Genomic DNA, 19,737 nt, shown 5'->3' on the forward strand with positions numbered 1-19,737 from the left:
CTTTAATTTGAGGAACCTAGATAGATTCTTTCCTAGTGTATCATAACGAATACAACCCCGTCCCTTTTCAAAGTTGGCCTGTGCCCCTCAGATTTAGTCTTGTTTCCAAAACTCTCAATGCGGGGGTGGGGGGCATTGTAGGTCTAATAAGACAGACATTTCACTTTATTTGTTGGGGGTGGAAGGCTCCCTTTTGCATCTGAGATAAAGAAAGCTGGGCTTCCCCGGCCTTAGCCGGCACCCCAAAATCCCTCAGAGACTTAGCCCCGCTCGGTGGTTGGGCCGCCATAGCCGCCGGAGCCCAGCGTCACCCGGCTGCGGGGCAGCGCCGCGGGCCCCAGGCTCCCGCGACTCGGGGTGGGGGGCGGGAAGGGGCGTAGCTAGGCCGAGACAGCCAACCCCGGGCCCAAGAAGACGGCCCTTCCCACCGAGGCTCCGGGGGCGGTGCCGCCCGCGCCCGACCCCAAAGTCTTACAGGAGACGCGGGTGGGAAACGGGCTCGGGGTTCCGTTGAACTTGCAGGGCCGGCCGCGACGGTCGTCCCCGCGGCCCCACCCCCTGCCCTCCTGCGCGCACCCTTGTCGGGGTGGCGGTTATTTCCCCTCCCTGCGGGGTTAGCATGGCGTGGGAAAGCGCTCGCTCGGGAGAGGAGGAGGAGAACCCGAGACCGGGGGGGAAGGGAGGGGAGACCCTGGGCCCCGCCGCGGAGGAGTCCCCGGGGGAGGACGGCGGAGAGGCGTGAGAAGCAGCCTCGGGAATGACTCGGGGTCGCCGAGGACAGGGGAGGAAACGGACGAGGAGATACCCGCGGGGGACACAGGAAGGGCAGCCCCCCTCCCGCCCCCCGCGGGAGGAGGTTCCGAGCCTAGATCCCAGGACCGGAGACCGTGGGGACGAGCGGCCCCGGGACCGGAGGTGGATGCCGGGCCTCACCTGAAGCGGCGCCGGGCGGAGGGCGGACGGCGGCGGCAGCGGCGCAGGTGGCCGAGCCGGGCGGCGCCTCCTCCTCCTCCTCCTCCCCCAGCCCGAGGCCGGCGGCGGTGCGGGGGGGGGGCGGGGAGGTGGCGCTTAAAGGGGCAGGAGCTGCGCGGGTGAGGACGAGCGCCCGGGGACGGCGGTCGCGGAGGATCCGCGGGGGGGAGGGGAAGCCGGGTGGCGTCTCCTAGGGGCCGGGAGCCGGAAGGATCCCAGATGGAGGAAGAGATCTGATCCCAAGAAGAGACAGAAACTTCTGCGACGAAGTGGGGAGGGGGGGGGGACGGTGGTGGGTCTGAACCGGGAATACTTGAGAGAACTCTGCCCGCGCCGCGGGAGCACCGGCAAAGACTTATTCACAAAGGAAGCTGCGAAGGCAGATGGGAGCCACAAGGATCCAAAGGAGGCCTGGGGCAGCTGCGGAAGGGAGCTCAAGGCCGAGCAGGCTGAGGTTCACGCACAGATCCCTACTAGGTAAACAGGCTCCACCGGGCCCATCGGTGCAGCTGTGGAGACTCAGGAATCAGGAAGTCTCAGGCAAAACCCCTTCTGTGCTGTCAAGCCTCAGGCCTACCTCTCACTCAGTGTCCTCGGTGACTGTGAGTAATGTGGAGTCTCCATTGCAGCCCCAGTGAGGCTGTGGGACCGTGAGAATGGACTTTATTCATAGCTCGGTTTTGTCCCAGCCGCCACCACCACCCTTGCATCAACCTCTGGGGTAACAGGAAGCAGCTGCTCAGTGCAACCCCCACCTAGTAGTGGGTCAGAGTGGGGGGAGGAGAAGACAGGGACTTAAAAGGCCTGAGAGAAATTACGGGGAGGGAAAGCACCTCTAACACGACCGAAAGTAGGCTGGTAGTGAATACTGTAAAATTTTACTTGAATCGCAAGCAGCTGAAATGAGGAAGAGTGAGGGGCAGTGCTCCATGGCGGAGGGGTGGGGGGAGGAGAGTGAGGGGAGCAAAGCCTAGGCTCTTCCTGGGGCTTGCCAATGCTAAGATCTCATGTTGGGCTTCTCACCAGCTGAGCCTTGTGTCCCCCCACAGTACAGTCCCATTTCCTCTCACACTCCCCCTCCTCAAAGAGCAAAGGTTAGTCCCCACCCCTGCTGAGTCAGCCAGGGAGGGAGCTTGGCATCCCTCAGGCCTTTCCCAGGGGCTGACCCCCCATACTTACCATGTCAGGCTGGCAGGGCTCCAGACTAGCACTACCGGGCTCCTCACTGTCCTTGAGCCACCCTTTCAATTGAAAACTGGTGTTAGATCCTCCCAAACTGTGAGCTAGAAACCAGCAAGAACCAAAAAGCCGAGTATGCTTCCTGCGAACCACAGCCTGAACTGCTGTAGGGTGATGTCCCTGTATGACAGACTGGGGTGGGAGGGAGGAGGGAAGGGCGGGGCTTTCTCTGGGTGGAGAGAGGGAGGAGGCAAGGCGAGGACAGGGCAGATTAGGAGAAATATGGAGGAAGGTTAGAACTATGTTGACACCTCAGCATTGTGGTAGAAGAGGGAGGCTAAGGGGGAAGGAAATAAATAGTTGCAGCTACTGAGGAGAAGGTTCTTAGATAAATGGTGAAGGATTTCTATCTACATGGGGGCTGGAGGGAGAAGATACAAATAAATGGCCTTTAGGATTTCTGTTCCCAGGTCTGTATCAGAGTGACTGGGAAAACAATGCAGAAAGAGATGACCTGTACTCTGAGTCCTTCTCCGCCAGATTCTTACCCACTCCAGAGATAAGGCCTGGAAGTATCCCCACCCCCATAACAGCATTTCCCCCATCCAAGCTTTTCTGGGATTAAACTACTGGGCACAAGCAGCTCAGAGGCTCCACCTTCTGTCCAGACCATGACACAGAAGAGACCGGTGCCAAGGACGTCATAGGAGAAGGGAGGAAGCTTACAGGCTCCTACTCCACCCCTGGCTTCTCTCCAGGGCCCTTCCTCAACCTTCAGCCCCCAGGGGCCTCTGAATGGGGAGCTCAGTTTGTCCCCGCCCAACTTCCATCCAACTTAAGACTGCCCAAGGGGTGGAGCTTATAGGTGGAAGCTCCTCCTCAGAACAAAAGCCCCAGCTGGTTTGTAAACAGTCATTAGATGACAAAACCATCTCCCAGCAAATGGCATTTATGAATTTCAAAATGGTGAGATCAGGTCTTGTAGTCTCCAGTGCTACCGCAAGAGGGAACTATAATGTGTCTGGGACTAAGAACACTGAGGGGTCACCAAACTGACCTTGCAGGGCTAAAATGCATCGAATCTAATGTTTGTTGAAAAGCCAAAGCAGCAACCCTGAAAAGTGCGATCTTCAGGTAATAGATCTCTTTCCCAACCCTTCTGAAGGGATCTTAGCAGAGCTCAAGTCAGGCCTCATGGTTCACCACCTCCTCTTATCCCTGTAGAGCCTCAATCACAAACATACAAGTCTAAGCTTGTTCAAATTTATCCGGAGCCAGTAATTAGGATCTTTCTGAAAAGATGAAGGCCTAGAGAAGATGCAAAAGCCCCAAATATAAAAAAGATTATTTATCATCATTTCCTCCTAACTTAATTAATCCCTGCCTTGTCTGGGAATGAACTAACCTGTTCTTCCCAATAGCCTTCTAGAGAACTTTTAGAGGCAGGTATCATTTAGCTTAGGCTGACCTAACTGTAGGGTAGGCTGGCCTTGAATTCCTAGTGACTGTCCTTATAGGCAAGAGTCACCACTCCCAGCTTCCTAACTGTAGGGTAGGCTGGCCTTGAATTCCTAGTGACTGTCCTTATAGGCAAGAGTCACCACTCCCAGCTTTTTCTTTTTTAACCTACTGAAAATACACACTGGTCTGAGAGCTAGTTTATAATCCTTGCACTTGGGAAGCTAAGGTAGGGGAACCATTCTGTGCTTGCAAATTTATATATATATATATATATATAAACCAGGCTTAGTTCTAAATCAGCCTAGGCTACAGTGAGACCCTGCCTCAAAAAAAAAAAAAATTGGGGGGCTGGAGAGATGGCTCAATGGTCAACACTTACCTATAAATCCTAAACACCCAGGTTCCATACTGCAGTACAGATGCACAAGGTTGCACATGCATCTGGCCAGGTGTGGTGGCACACTAATCCCAGTACTCTGGAGGCAGACGGAGGATTGCAGAAACCACCCTAATTTAATACTGAGTCTCCAATCTGGCCCTGAGATGATAACAGCACTATTTACATCCTTATCTAGCATTATCCATTTCACCAGAAGTTTATTTAATGCCCTGATCCTATAAAGAAAATCAAAGGGCTGGAGGGATGGCTTAGCAGTTAAGGCGTTTGCCTGCAAAGGCAAAGGACCCAGGTTTGATTCCGTAAGACCCACATTAGCCAGATGCACAAGGTGGTGCACACATCTGGAGTTCATTTGCAATGGCTAGAGATCCCAGTATGCCTATTCTCTCTCCCCCTCTTTCTTTTTTTCCCTATCTCGCTCTCCCTCTTTCTGTCAAATAAAATATTGAAGCCAGGCATGGTGGTGCATGCCTTTAACCCAGCACTTGAGAGGCAGAGAGGTAGGAGGATCACTGTGAGTTTGAGGCCACCCTGAGACTACATAGTGAATTCCAGGTCAGCCTGGACTAGAGTGAGACCCTACCTAAAAAGAAACAAAAAACAAACAAAAACTCAAAATAAATATATAAATAGTATCTTGCCACTCTGAGACTAGATAGTGAATTCCAGGGCAACCTGAGCTTGAGTGAGACTCTACCTCAAGAACAAAAAATAAATAAATAAATAAACAACAAAAAACCCTTAAGGGCTGGAGAGATGGCTTAGCAGTTAAGGCACTTGCCTGCAAAGCCAAAGGGCTGAGGTTCAACTCCCCAGGACCCATGTAAGCCAGATGCACAAGACAGTGCATGTGTCTAGAGTTTTTTCTTTTTCTTTTTTTGGTTTTTCCAGGTAGGGTCTCACTCTAGCCCAGGCTGACCTGGAATTCACCATGGAGTTTCAGGGTGGCCTCAAACTCACAGTAATCCTCCTACCTCTGCCTCCCAAGTGCTGGGATTGAAGGCATTCGTGTGCCACCAAGCCCAGCAAGTTTTTTTTTTTTTTTTTTTAAAGAACCCAGCACTCAGGTGGCCAAGGGGGGATCACTGGGAGTTAGTGAATTCCTGGTCAGCCTAGGCTACAGAAAGACTCTAATTAAAAAAAAAAAAAAAGTGGGCTGGAGAGATGGCTTAGCGATTGCCTGTGAAGCCTAAGGACCCCGGTTCGAGGCTCGGTTCACCAGGTCCCACATTAGCCAGGTGCACAAGGGGCCCACGCGTCTGGGGTTCGTTTGCAGAGGCTGGAAGCCCTGGCACGCCCATTCTCTCTCTCCCCCTCTGTCTTCTCTCTGTGTCTGTTGCTCTCAAATAAATAAATTAAAAAATTTTTAAAAAGTGATTGTTAAAATTGCACCTTCTATCCACACAGTCAACTTCACTTTTGGTTTATATTGTCAGAACATATAACCAGACCAATTCTGACGGATGTACACTTTATTGGAAAATTTAAATACTCTTCAGACAGAACATAACATGTCCAATCAAGGGTCTTGTGGGGCCTACACAGAACTGTAGCTCTTAGGACTGGAAGAAAGAAAGGAACAGTACAGATGAGTGCTTTGTTTGACAAGAGGACCCTCACGATGCATGCTCTTCAGCCAGTTTGTCAGCTTTTGCCACAGCTTCTTCAATGGGTCCCACCATATAGAAGGCCTGTTCTGGGAGATGGTCATATTCACCTACATGGAAAAAATAACACAACTTGTAAGAAACAAAGTTTTATCAACCTTTTGTAGTCTATACACACCTCATCTCTTGACACCACAAGACTGATAAATGCATGTTGTCTAAGTAACCTTTTCTTGGGCTGGAGAGATGGTTTAGGGTTTAAGGCGCTTCCTGCAAAGCCAAAGGACCCATGTTCGACTGCCTAGTACCAATGTATAAAGCCAGATGCATGAGGTGGTACATTTGTCTCAAGTTTGTTTGCAGTGGCTAGATGCCCCAGAGTGCCCATTCCATCCCTCTCGCTCTTAAATAAATAAATTTTTAAAATTTATTTATTTATTTGAGAGCGTCAGACACAGAGAGAAAGACAGAGGGAGAGAGAATGGGCGCGCCAGGGCTTCCAGCCTCTGCAAACAACTCCAGACGCGTGCGCCCCCTTGTGCATCTGGCTAACGTGGGACCTGGGGAACCAAGCCTCGAACCGGGGTTCTTAGGCTTCACAGGCAAGTGCTTAACCGCTAAGCCATCTCTCCAGCCCAAATAAATAAATTTTTAAAAAATGTAACATTTTCTTAAACTTCCTTCAAGTATTAATTGGCCATGGTGGCACACACCTTTAAGCCCAGCACAAAGGAGGCTGAAGCAGGAATGCTGTGTGTTGGGAGGCCAACATGGGACTACAAAATGAGTTCCAGGTCAGCCTGGATTACAGAGAGACCCTGCCTTGGAGGGGAAAACAAACAAACAAACATGGAGCATGGTGGCACACGCCTTTAATCCCAGCACTATGCTCATACTTATGCAAATAAATTAAACTATAATAAAAACATGGTTTGAGGGGGCTGGAGAGATGGCTTAGCAGTTAAGCACGCTTGCCTGTGAAGCCTAAGGACGGACCTCAGTTCGAGGCTCCATTCCCCAGGACCCACGTTAGCCAGATGTGTCTGGAGTTCGTTTGCAGGGGCTGGAGGCCCTGGCGCGCCCATTCTCTCTATCTGCCTCTTTCTCTCTCTGCCTGTGGCTCTCAAATTAATAAACAAACAACAACAGCAACAACAAAAAACCCTGGTTTGAACCAGGCATGCCATAATCCTAGCACTCAGGAAGCTGAAGTAGGAAGATCACTGTAAATTGTAGGCTCTGCCACAAAAGAGAAATTTTATCTATAAAGCAGGGTAATGCTTTCCCTGTGTGGATATAATTTACTTAGAAGAGTAGTTAACATGGCAAGAGTTGGATTATACATAAAAGAAAGCTAGGGAATCAAGTAACATAAGTGTATGGCACTTAAACAAAAAAGTTACATAGTACATACTTAGGACTAAAGTTTCTCATTTTGTTTAGCTTTGTACTCAAATCTCACCAGCCAAAATCTGCTGGAATCCTTTAATGGTCTCCTTCAGGGGCACCAGCTTTCCCATGTGACCTGTGAAGACCTCAGCAACCTGGAATGGCTGGGACAAGAAGCGCTGTATTTTCCTTGCCCGGGACACAGTCAATTTATCTTCCTCAGAAAGTTCATCCATACCCAGGATGGCAATGATGTCCTGAAGGGATTTATAGTCCTATGAGAAAACAGGACAAAAGGGCCCAAGTTAAGTATTTACATTCCTTTAATTTGTTCAAAAACTTCAGTAATTAAAAGCTTCTTGTGGCCACTGAAGCAATATACTCTCACCTGCAGAATCTTTTGCACCCCTCTGGCAACATCGTAATGCTCACTGCCCACAATGTTGGGATCCATGATGCGAGAGGTGGAGTCCAGAGGATCCACAGCTGGATAAATGCCCAACTCCGCAATAGCACGAGATAGCACGGTAGTGGCATCCAAATGGGCAAAGGTGGTTGCTGGGGCAGGGTCAGTCAAGTCATCAGCAGGCACATAGATAGCCTAAATGAGGCAGGGATCCAAGGAAATCATCAGAAACAAAAATAATTCCCCTGAAAACATCCTCTTTTCTAACCTCTCCATCTCCCTTTTTGTGAGAGACTACTCTTTTTCTTTCCAGTTTTCCGAGGTACGGTCTCACTCTAGCCCATGCTGACCTGAAATTCATGTAGTCTCAGGCTGGCCTCAAACTCACAGCGATCCCAACTTTGCCTCCTGTGGATTAAAGATGTGCACCACCATGCCTGGCAGGATATTATCTAACTAGCTTCCTTGATGCCAGGTTATATACCACCTTGCCTAGCTCATGGTCATATTTTTTGTTCCAAACCATGCTAATTTTTTTTTTTTTTTAATCTGGGCACTAGGGTCTAATTATCCCAAGGTGATTGGAACTCATTCTATAGTCCCAGGCTGACCTAGAATTTACTATGTAGTCCCAGAGTAGCCTTGGAACTCACAATGATCCCCCTACCTCTGTCTCTGAGTGCTGGGATTAAAGGCATGTGCCACCACACCCGGCTTTTCATGATATATTTATGTTTTTTTTTTTTTTTTTTTGAGGTAGGGTCTCACTCTAGCTCAGGCTGACCTGAAATTCACTATGTAGTCTCAGGGTGGCCTCAAACTCACGGTGACCCTCCTACCTCTCCCTCCCAACTGCTGGGATGAAAGGCGTACGCCACCACACCAGGCGAGAGGATTTTTTGCAGCTAGGCAACTATTGTTACTAAGCTGTATCTCTAGTCCTAATTATGCCAACTTTTATTTTAAATTTACTTATTTGAGAGAGACTGAGAAAGGGACAGATAGAAAGGGTGTGCCAGGGCCTCCAGCCATTGCAAACAAATTCCAGATGGCCACGTCACAGTGTGCATCTGGCTTACATGGGTCCTGGGAAGTCGAACAGAGGTCCTTTGGCTTTGCAGGAAACTGCCTTAACCACTAAGTCATCTCCCCAGCCCTTTTTCTTAAAAAAAAAATAATTTCTCTCTCTCAAATAATTTTTTTAATATTTATATTTATTTATTTTTAAAATTTTTAGTGGTTAAGGCATTTGCCTACAAAGTCAAAGAACCCAGGTCCGATTCTCCAGGACCCACATCAACCAGATGTACAAAGGGGCACACCCATCTGGAGTTCAATTACAGTGGCTGGAGACCTTGCAACGCCCATTGTTTCTCTTTCTCTGTCAAATAAATAAATAATAATTTTTTTAAAAAAAGGGCTGGAAGCTGGTCGTGGTGGCACATGCCTTTAATCCCAGCACTTGGGAGGCAGAGGAAGGTGGATCGCTGTGAATTCAAGGCCACCCAGAGATTACATAATAAATCCCATGTTAGCCTGGGCTAGAGTGAGACCCTACACCTCCAAAAACCAAAAAAAAGTGCTGGTGATGGCTTAGCAGTTAAGACATTTGCCAGCAAAGCCAAAGGATCCTCATTCAATTCCCAAGGACCCACGTAAGCCAGATGTACAAGGTGATACACATATCTGGAGTTGGTTTGCAGTGGCTGGAAGCCCTGGCATGTCTATTCTCTCTCAAATAAATATTTTTTAAAATAATTTTACTTTTATTTATTTGCCAACTTTTATATATTTTTATTTATTTGAGAGAGAGAGGCAGAGAGAGAGAATGGGCATGCCAGGAGCCCCAACCACTGCAAACGAACTCAGGACACATGCATCCCTTGGGCATCTGGCTTACATGGGTCCTGGAGAGTCGAATGGGGATCCTTTGGCTTTGCAGGCAAATGTCTGAACCCTTATTTGCCAACTTTTAGAGATTAAACATGAGCATAAGAAAACTTCCTGAATTACAACAGTCAAAGTAAATGAGGGAAGGGTATACTTCTAGTGATAAAGCATGTGCTTAGCATGCACAAGGCCTTGAGCCACAAAGAAAAAAATGAGACAGACGGGGTGGCTCATACCTATAATCCTCAGGAAGAACTTGTCTCACAAAAGGGGGGGGACGTGGAGGCCCATTCTGTCTCTCTTTCTGCTTGCCAATATATAAATAAAGGGGGGGGGATTTGGTCTCATAAACTTCATGAGGTCATGAACTCACTACATAGCTGACAATAACCTTGAAGCGCTCTTCCTATCTCAACTTCCTGAGTGCTAAAATTACAAGCATGTACAGCCATGTCTGGCTGATGAGTATCATTTTATTTTTTGTTTTCAAACTTTTAGGATCTTTCACATGCAAATACAGTTTATATATCATTCTAGCCCATGAGTCTCCCACCATTTGAAAACCCTTTTGAATCTAAGTAAGATTCTCTTTATTTTGATTTTTCAAGCAGGGTCATATTCTAGCTCAGGCTGACCTGGAACTCACTCCATAGCTTCGGCTGGCCTCAAACTCTCAGCACCCTTCCTACCTCGGCCTCTCAAATGTTGGGATTAAAGGTGTGAGCTACAATGCCTAGCTGTAAGAAGGCCTTCTGTCTCCCTAGATACCTTTCTACAAATTAAATCTTCATTCACTTAGCTTTTCTTACCTGCACAGAAGTGATAGATCCCTTCTTGGTGGTGGTGATCCGTTCCTGCATGGTGCCCATGTCAGTGGCCAGGGTTGGCTGGTAACCCACAGCAGAAGGGATTCTACCCAATAAGGCAGACACCTAAAAGAAAAAAAAAAAAAAAAGAGGTAAAGAACAAAGAACCTAACTGTCTACATCTTTGACCTAATGTACACAACTACATAGGCAAGCCCAATGAACCAGGTCCTCAAGGCTTCCCTCATACCTCTGAGCCAGCCTGGGTGAAGCGGAAGATATTGTCGATAAACAGCAGTACATCTTGACCTTCTTGGTCTCTGAAGTATTCAGCAACAGTCAGTCCAGTCAGAGCTACCCGGGCGCGAGCACCAGGTGGTTCATTCATCTGACCATACACCAGCGCTACCTGCAATAATTACAGAAACCAGAAAGCCTAGAACAGTAGTACAGAAAGGGTCACATACATCCAAGAGTCCCAGTTAGAAAAGCCACTGCAGGGCTGGAGGGATGGTTTAGTGATTAAGGCGTTTGCCTGCAAAGCCAAAGGACCCAGGTTTGATTCCCCAGGACCCACATAAGCCAGATGCACAAGGGAACACATGCGTCTGGAATTCGTTTGCAGTGGTTGGAGGCCCTGAAGTTCCCATTCTCTCTTTCTGTCTGTCAAATACATAAATAAAATATTTTAAAAAACACCCGCAGAGCCAGGTGTGATGGCACATGTACCTTTAATCCTAATCCCAGCACTTAGAGGCAGAGGTAGGAGGATTTTCGTGAGTTCAAGTCCAGCCTGAAACTACATAATGATTACCAGGTCAGCCTGGGATAGAGGGAGAACCTACCTCAAAAACCAAAATCATTGTAGGATCCTACTACTTAGGCACTAATGTTTCTGTTTGCAAATTTAATTTCCCTATTAGACATGAAAAACGAAAGTACAATATAGACAATAAATCAGCTCAGTGCTTACCTTAGATGTAGCATCTTTTAAGTTGATAACACCTGATTCAATCATTTCATGGTATAAGTCATTGCCCTCACGGGTCCTCTCACCGACACCAGCAAACACAGAATAACCACCATGGGCTTTGGCAACATTGTTGATCAACTCCATGATCAGTACTGTCTTGCCAACTCCAGCACCACCAAAGAGCCCTAAGGAAATTAGGAAAAAATACAAGAGTTCTGTATTCCCAAATTAAGCAAACTTCTTAAAGATGTTGCTTCTTCCCATCTTATCCCTTCTCAGGAATGGCATCTGGCTTCAGCAAACTCAGAAGAACGAAAGTCAGAAGCTACTCATCAGCGAAAGGCATCAACACCCCATCAGAACATGGCATGTCTTTTCTCTCCTCCTATATTAAGTCTGGAAAACATGTACCCACCACCAACATACCAATTTTGCCACCCTTGGCATATGGAGCTAGCAGATCCACAACCTTGATACCAGTGACCAGAATTTCCTGCTCAACACTCATCTCTATGAACTCAGGAGCCTCCGCATGAATAGCAGCAAATCTGTAAAGGTCAAGAAAGCAAAGAGGATCACCATCCAGTCACCTTTCAAAAGACTACCCAAAAAGCCAGCCGTGATGGTGCACGCCTTTAATCCCAGCACTCAGGAGGCAGAGGTAGGAGGATCGCCATGAGTTTAAGGATACCCTGAGACTACATAGTGAATTCCTGGAGCCTGAGTGACAGTGAAACTCTACCTTGGTGGTGGTGGGGGGACTACTCAAATCATTTTTTTCTTTTTCAAGGTAGGTTCTTGAACTCACAGCAATCCATCTGCCTCCCAAGTGCTGGGATTAAAGGTATGCGTCACCATGCCCAGCATGCCTGTTCTGTCTCTTTTTCATAAATAAATAATTTTTTTAAAAAAGACATTTTTTAATGAGTACTAGGAATTGAAACTCAGGTTCATATTCTTTTTAAAATATTTTATTTTTATGAACTTATTTATTTGACATAGAGAAAGAGGTAGAGAGACAGTGAGAAAGAAAGAGAATGGGCATGCCAGGGCCTCCAGCCTCTGCAAATGAACTCTCGATGCATGTGCCATCTTATGCATCTGGCTTACATGAGTCCTGGAGTACTGAACCTGGGTCCTTTAGCTTTGCAGCCAACTGCCTTCACCACTAAGCAATCCCTACAGCCCTAAATTTTGTTTTCGAGGTAGGGTTTCACTCTAGCTCAGGCTGACCTGGAATTCACTATGTAGTCTCAGAATGGCCTCATGGCAATCCTCCACCCTCTGCCTCCCTAGTGCTGGGATTAAAGGCGTGAGCCACCAAGCCCAGCCCTAAAAATGCATTTTTAAAAATTTTTATTTCTTTGAGGCAGGGTCTTGCTCTAGCCCAGGCTAACCTGGAATTAACTATGAGTCTCAAGCGGGCCTTTCTGCAATGGAGTGCATTATTACAAGAACCAATAATCCCATTTCTTAACAATTTTAACTGTCAAGTTTTTCTGTTTACTCAGCCCTAACATAATAACATTTTTTTCACATAATAATGGGCAAACGAAGACCTCTCCCTCTTGAGAAAATCCATACCCTAAACCATAAACTTAAACTTTCAGGGTCCTAATTGGTAAGTTTTCAACCAAAGCTTCTGCTGCAAACTCCAGAAGCATGTGCCACGTTTTGCATCTGGCTCATGTGGGTCCTGGGGAATCGAACCTCGGTCCTTTGGCTTTGCAGGCAAACACCTAACTTCTAGTCCAGCTCTCCAGCCCCCTACTGTGTGATTTGAACAAGTGACTTAACATCAGCAACTTAAGTATTCCTTGCAGGAAAATTTGCCTTTGTTAGAATTACTTTAACGTGTATAAGTGCAAGCAAATGGCAATTTCTTTGTGCATAAATGCAGCGGAACTTACTGTTTGGTTTTGATAGGACCTCTCTCGTCAATAGGTTCCCCAATGACATTCATGATTCTGCCCAAGGTCTCAGGACCAACAGGGATTTTGATTGGTGCCCCGGAATCCAGTACTTTCTGGCCTCTAACCAAGCCTTCTGTACCATCCATAGCAATAGTTCTTACCGTGCTCTCACCTGTCAGAGAGAGGCATTGCAAGGTTATGTGTACCAAAACATAGCTTGGTATAGTATTTAATAAACTGTGTGGCCTAAATCAAACCAGACTCCCTCTCAGCACCTAATTGTGGCTTCAGCAATCTCAGAAGAACGAAAGTCATTTTGGCAAAATCATCATAGAAGGGAGACACAAGGTTCTTGGGGTGTTTAAGCTAACAATAACCCTCATAATTCTACTCACCCAAATGTTGGGCCACCTCCAAAACCAGCCTGGTCTCCCTGCCTTGCACTTCCAAGGCATTTAGGATCGGTGGCAATCCCTCGTCAAACTGGACGTCCACCACGGCGCCGATGACCGCCACAATGCGACCGGTGGCGACGCCTGCCTTCGCAGCCGGCGACGTTTGAGCCGCATAGTCTCTAGCTAACAAGACAAAAATAACAATGAACGACGCCGGGATCAGGATGGCTTAAGGTCACCGGAAGCCCCGACTGAACCCAGAGAACCTCTAATTCAACCCAGACTCGACCACTTTCTGCTAGCAGGGAAGGCGGGTCCTAAGGGAGCCCCGCAGCAATCGGGGACGCGCCTGCACTGCGTGCACAAAACCCCCACGCGTGAGCTCCAAATGGGACAATACCAGGTCGAAGAGGGCGACAGTTCTTGATCTCTCAGCGTCGGAGGTTAGTTTGTTGCCCCAGATTTATTTTCTGGCACCTGGGATCCCTTAGGCTCACTACCACAATAGGCCGCAGGCTCAAGGTCACAGGAAGAAACGAAGCCCGACGCCTACGGAAAGCACTTACCAGGATGCACCGCTGCCGGGGCGGCTCGCAGTAAAAGCTGAGCCGGAGGTAGCGACGCCGAAGGGCTGAGTCCCCGCAAGGCCCCGGAGGCCGAGGCAGAGGCCACACGGCCCACAAGACTCAACATGGCGGAGTCCGGGTGGAGACTGAGCACCGCGGCGGTCCTAGCCGTCTGCTCGCCAGGCCGTGGGGCGGTGCTTTGTCTGCCACGGGCACACCCATTGGCTAAATTTCCTGCTGGTCATGCTTAGGGCTGCTTCTATAGGGTAAGAATCCCGGACCTATTCAACCATTGGTCAATATCGGTGCCAATCTGTAATTTCTTTTTGTTTTCATTGGAGGCGAAGTTCTCCGTGACTCGCAACCTAATTGGGTCGCAGGAATGTCAGTTGAGAGAGTACATGGCGGAAGTACGTTTAGGTAAAGGGGCGGAGTTCCTGTGGAGCTGTGGGGAGCACATGGGCTGTCTTTGCCTGTCCTTGGGATATCTCCTTAGATAGGACCTTGAGTTGGTTGACAGCCACCGAGGCGGGGGCTATCCAAGTAGTGGCGTCCCTGAAAGCACGATTGAGGGTGACCAGGCCTTTTCTGAAGCCATTTCTGGCGTCAAAATACGACTTTTCTTCTACACTAGTGGAAGCTGGTCAGAAACGTGAAGGGGGCCCGTCTGGAGTTCGTTTGCAGTGGCTGGAAGCCCTGGCACGCCGAATCTCTCTCTCTCTCCCTCCTTCTTTCTCTGTCACTCTCAAATAAATAAATAAGTTAGACATATTTTTAAAAAAATCTTGAAGGATCTTTATCGTTTAAGCCTATGCAATAAAAGAAACGAAAGTAGGGCTGAAGATATGGAGCTAAGACGCTTGCCTGCGAAGCCATTGGACCCAGGTTTGATTCCCCAGGACCCATGTAAGCCAGATGCACAAGGAGGCGCATGCGTCCGAGTTCCTTTGCAGTAGCTAGAGTCCCTAGTGCACCCATTCTCTCTCCTTGTAAATAATTAATTAAAAAAAAGTAGCCATAGTAACAAAACAGGGATAAATAATACTACAAAAAGGGCAAAATGAAGGCTCAACAGTTAAAGGTGCTTGCTTACAAAACCTGCCTGCCTTGCTTCAATTCACCAGCACCCATGTAAAATCAGAAGTAAAAAATGGCACATGATGAGAGTAGACAGATGGCTCAGCAGTTAAGGCACTTACCTGCAATGCCTAATGACCTGGGTGCCGTTCCCCGGTACCTAATAAAGCCAGCTGCACAAACTGGCACATGCATCTGGAGTTCCTATGCAGCAAGTAGAGGCACTATCCTTCTCTCTGTCACTTTTCTCTCACATGAATAAACAAATGAAAATAAATTAAAACCAAGAGTAGTGGTGCATGCCCTTTAATTCCAGCACTCAGGAGGCAGAGGGTAGGAGAATCATCACTACAGAGTGAGTGCCAAGTCAGCCTGGCCATAGTGAGACCCTACCTTGAAGAAGAGAGCAGAGACAGCTTTATTCTGGAAAGCCTGACAAGGGCTCTGGCCCTGCAGATGTAGAACAACTTCTTATACAGACTAGGAAGTTTTGCAGGGGTGATGAGGACATTGGAGTTCGTTTGTTTGTTTTGTTTTTTCGAGGCAGGGTCTCATGCTCAGGCTGACCTGGAATTCACTATGTAGTCTCAGGATGGCCTCAAACTCACGGAGACCCTCTTACCTCTGCCTCCCAAATGCTGGGATTAAAGACGTGTGCCACCATGCCCGGCTGCATTGGAGTTCTTCCATTTGTGACAAAGAAAGATGTGCTGTTCTTTCTGCTGAAGGGTTAAAGTAGACAAACTTAGTTCTGGAAGGACATCTGTCTGTATAAAGTCCCAATTCCTGAGTCAGCATTCCTTGAGACCAAGACAGTTGGCCATCCTTGAGACCAAAACAGTCCTGTGTGCAAAGCTTCTTAGTTCTGTATCTGGTCTAACATCCCTAACTCTTCCATGTCTTCAGTTTTATTCCAGAAACTGCATCTCTTATTTTTGTTACCTTTATATATATGTTTTTTTTCTAGGTAGGGCCTTGCTGTAGCACAACCCTCCTACCTCTGCCTCCCAAGTGCTGGCATTAAAGGGGTGTGCCATCACACCCAGCTTTTGTTTTGTTTTTTTTCAAGTTAGGGTCTTGCTCTACTTGCTCTAGCCCAGGCTGACCTGGAATTTTATTTTTTTAGTTTTTCTAGGTAAGGTCTCACTCTAGCTCAGGCTGACCCGGAGTTCACTAGACTCAGAGTGGCCTTGAATTTATAGTGATCCTCCTGCCTCCCGAGTGCTTGGATTAAAGGCATGCACTGCCACGTCAGGCTTGGAATTTTCCATGTAGTCTCAGGGTGGCCTCAAACTCACTGCAATCAATCCTTACCTCTGCCTCCCAAGGCAGGGATTAAAGGTGGGTGTCACCACACCCAGCTAATTTTTTTTAACTTTTTAAAATTATTTTTTTGGTTTTTTGTAAAAATATGTTGTATTTATTTATTTGAGAGAGAGGGAGAGAATGAGCGTGCTAGAGCCCTGAACCACTGCAAATGAACTCCAGATGCATACACCACCTTGTGCATCTGGCTTATGTGGGTCCTGGAGATTGGAACCAGGATCCTTTGGCTTTGCAGGCAAATGCTTTAACCACTATGCCATCTTTCCAGCACCCCCAACTATTTTTTTAAATATTTTATTTGCAAGTAGATAGACAGAAAATGGGAACATCAGGACCTCTAGCCAAAACTAAAGAACTCCAGATGTTAGCACCTGTTTGTGCATCTGGCTTTATGTGGTTATTAGGGAACTGAACCCAGGTTGTTAGGATTTGCAGGCAAGCTTGTTATCAGCACAGACCCTGTTTTTTTGTTTGTTTTTGTTTTTTGAGGTAAGGTCTCACTCTAGCCCAGGCTGGCCTGAAATTCACTATGTAGTTTCAGGGTGGCCTTGAACTCTGCCTCACCAGTACTGGGATTAAAGGTGTGCTTGGATCACCATGTCCAGCCAGACCCTGGTTTTGTGCTTGCTTCCCAGAATTTGTTGTTGTTGTTTTTGAGGTAGGGGCTCACTCTAGCTCAGGCTGACCTGGAATTCACTATGTAGTCTCAGGGTGGCTTCAAACTCATGGCAATCCTCCTACCTATGCCTCCCAAGTACTTTTCCCAGAACTCTTTAAAAAAGCTAGTTACCTCCTACAGAAGTAAATATTGTCTTGCCAGCATACTTCAGAGTGTGTGGTCATTCTCGAACCCTGGACTCTTTCTAACAGACTGCAAGGCATTCCACTTTGGACACGGGCCACTTCAGGGAAATGGCAATCTTTTGTTTGCAATTGAGAGGTGGCTTAGGCCATTTCTGGGGTACAGAAATGCACACATTTTACAAAGGTGATCAACAAGGTTTCAGGGTGGCCTGGAACTCACAGTGGATCCTCCTACTGCAACCTCTACAGTGCTGGGGTTAAAGGTATGCGCCACCACACCTGGGCAGTACTTTTCAACAGAAATGGAAACTGCCCAGATGTGTGGGTTCCTCCAGAGCAGAGAGTCACAGGATAACATCCTTCCTCAAAGCATTGCTTTTACTGAAAAACTTTACAGTGGGGGGTAGGCTTATATGCCTATTAGAATATGCATGGCTATAGTATTTCATCATGGGCCTACTTCCTCAACTTTCTCTCACCAACCCCCATGAATCCTCATTCTTCTGCATGAGAAAGCTCCCTGTTTGGCAGTGGAAAGCAGAGAAAAACAGGAAGGAAAGAACATTAAGTGTAAGGCTGTGTGGTTGAAGGTGCTTGCTTGAAAAACCTGTTGGTGCTGGTAGTGGTGTTTGCACTGGCAAAAGGCTTTGGTACCCATGCATACACGTGCAAATAAAAAGGAAATGGGCTAGAGTGATGGCTTAGCAAGTTAGAGCATTTGTTGCAAAGCCAAAGGACCCAGGTTCAATTCCCTAGAACCTACGTAAAACCAGATACACAAGGTAGTGCATGTGTTGTCTGAAGTTTCTTTGCAGTGGTCAAAGGCTCTGGTGCACCCATTCCATCTGCCTCTTTCTCAAACATAAATTTTTTGTTGTTTTTTTCGAGGTAGGGTCTCGCTCTAGCACAGGCTGACTTGGAATTCACTATGTAGTGCTTCGATCAAAAGCATGCGCCACCACGCCCGGCTTCTAGCTATGTTCTGAAACTTTTTTTTTTTCCAGGCATGGTGGCGCACGCCTTAAATCCCAGTACTAGGGAGGCAGAGGTAGGAGGATTGCCATGAGTTTGAGGCCACCCTGAGACTACAGAGTGAATTCTAGGTCAGCCTGTGCTTAGAGTGAAACCCTACCTTGAAAAACCAAAAACAAACATAGCTGGATGTAGGAGTTCGAGTTTTAAATGCCTATATCCACCTGGTGTGTGTGTGCATGTGGAGGCCACAGGACAACCTTGGTGTCATCCTCAGGAACATCTACCTTTTTTTTTTTTTCTTTTTCTTGAAACAGGATTTTTTAAAGTTTTCCAAATTTTATTTTATGGATTTAAAATCCAAGAAACCCCTTGATATTCATAAATATGGACAGCATGGCAAATTTTTTAAAGTTCTATTAAAAATGATAAAGGGCTGGAGAGATGGCTTACCGGTTAAGCGCTTGCCTATGAAGCCTAAGGACCCTGGTTCGAGGCTGGATTCCCCAGGACCCACGTTAGCCAGATGCACAAGGGGGCGCACGCATCTGGAGTTCGTTTGCAGTGGCTGGAGGCCCTGGCGTATCATTCTCTCTCTCCTCTCTCTCTGTCACTCAAATAAATAAAAATAAACAACAAAAAAATCGCTTAAAAAATGATAAAATCCTTGGGCTGGAGAGATGGCTTAGCAGTTAAGCACTTGTCTGTGAAGCCCAAGGACCCCAGTTCGAGGCTCGATTCCCCAGGACCCACATTAGCCAGATGCACAAGGGGCACACGCATCTGGAGCTCATTTGCAGTGGCTGGAGGCCCTGGCATGCCCATTCTCTCTGTCTCTGCCTCTTTCTCTGTCGCTCTCAAATAAATAAAAATAAACAAAAAAAAAATGATAAAAATCCACTGGGCATGGTGGTGCATCCCTTTCTTTAATCCCAGCACTTGAGAGGCAGAGGTAGGAGGATTGCTGTAAATTCAAGGCCACCCTAAGACTCCATAGTGAATTCCAGGTCAGCCTGGGCTAGAGACCCAACCTCAAAAAAAAAAAAAAAAAAAAAGATAAAATCCAGTTTCCAAAGCTCAGTGAAATCTTTGAGCAGCCAATGCACGGGATTGCCAGACTCCTGGCATCATGCGGAATGTATAGCTTAATTCCTACACTACACAAGAAGGAAGCCAACATTAATGGTCCAAAGGGAGTAAACTGTTATGAGGTAACACTCCTGGCTGGATTCGCATGTGTTCAAGTTCTGATACACCTACATTCCTGTTTTATCACAAAGGTAATTGAAACAATCTTTGAAAGTAGTATCTTGACAAATATTAATTGTGCCGAATCATACGATTGTACTTTCAATGAGAATGGCTAATGGGTATACATGCACCCTGATGCCACAGTAAGGATATAAAGGAACTCAAAGAAATGCTGCTTGAAGGAGACAGAGCAGCTTTGTCCCAGAAACAGCTCATTAGGCTGAGGTTGCAGGTTACCCACTAGAGATGTTCATCTCACTGTGACCTAAAGGATGTGGAGACTTCAGCTAGACCACGAAGCATCACAAAAAGCACGAGAGGCCCAGCATGGTGGCACACACCTTTAATCC

The 19,737-nt window shown here is 47.2% G+C and overlaps 2 protein-coding genes and 2 non-coding genes across 5 annotated transcripts in view; all 4 read right to left on the reverse strand.

The window, feature by feature from the left end:
• The window catches only part of Baz2a (bromodomain adjacent to zinc finger domain 2A), a 55,716-nt gene extending 53,426 nt beyond the window's left edge, over window positions 1-2,290 (reverse strand). For both annotated transcript variants that reach the window (XM_045152597.1, XM_045152595.1), the window contains exon 1: window positions 2,152-2,290. The gene's annotated coding sequence lies outside the window, so the exon portion shown is untranslated. The remainder of the gene's footprint in view (window positions 1-2,151) is intronic.
• Window positions 2,291-5,466: 3,176 nt separating this feature from the next.
• Atp5f1b (ATP synthase F1 subunit beta) lies at window positions 5,467-14,116 on the reverse strand. The gene is made up of 10 exons (XM_045153450.1): window positions 13,958-14,116; window positions 13,392-13,574; window positions 12,994-13,168; window positions 11,510-11,631; window positions 11,084-11,268; window positions 10,361-10,519; window positions 10,114-10,236; window positions 7,397-7,609; window positions 7,082-7,283; window positions 5,467-5,729 (listed from the first exon to the last, which is right to left on the reverse strand). Exons 1-10 carry the CDS (start codon window positions 14,082-14,084, stop codon window positions 5,629-5,631), a joined length of 1,590 nt encoding a protein of 529 aa, XP_045009385.1. The 5' UTR covers window positions 14,085-14,116; the 3' UTR covers window positions 5,467-5,628.
• On the reverse strand, window positions 11,354-11,425 carry LOC123461925. Its single transcript, XR_006637970.1, has one exon. It is a non-coding gene; the product is annotated as a small nucleolar RNA SNORD59 (small nucleolar RNA).
• Window positions 13,260-13,334, reverse strand: LOC123461926. Its single transcript, XR_006637971.1, has one exon. It is a non-coding gene; the product is annotated as a small nucleolar RNA SNORD59 (small nucleolar RNA).
• Window positions 14,117-19,737: the final 5,621 nt, after the last annotated feature.

Source organism: Jaculus jaculus, chromosome 6, assembly GCF_020740685.1.
Source record: "Jaculus jaculus isolate mJacJac1 chromosome 6, mJacJac1.mat.Y.cur, whole genome shotgun sequence".
Classification (NCBI taxonomy): Eukaryota; Metazoa; Chordata; class Mammalia; order Rodentia; family Dipodidae; genus Jaculus; species Jaculus jaculus.

Coding starts and splice junctions, on each gene's coding strand:
- Atp5f1b (XM_045153450.1), bottom strand. CDS start 14,084: ATGTTGAGTCTTGTGGGCCGTGTGGCCTCTGCCTCGGCCTCCGGGGCC. Junction 13,575..13,957: donor CCCGGCAGCGGTGCATCCTG/GTAAGTGCTTTC, acceptor TTGTCTTGTTAG/CTAGAGACTATGCGGCTCAA. Junction 10,520..11,083: donor TAAAAGATGCTACATCTAAG/GTAAGCACTGAG, acceptor TAATTATTGCAG/GTAGCGCTGGTGTATGGTCA.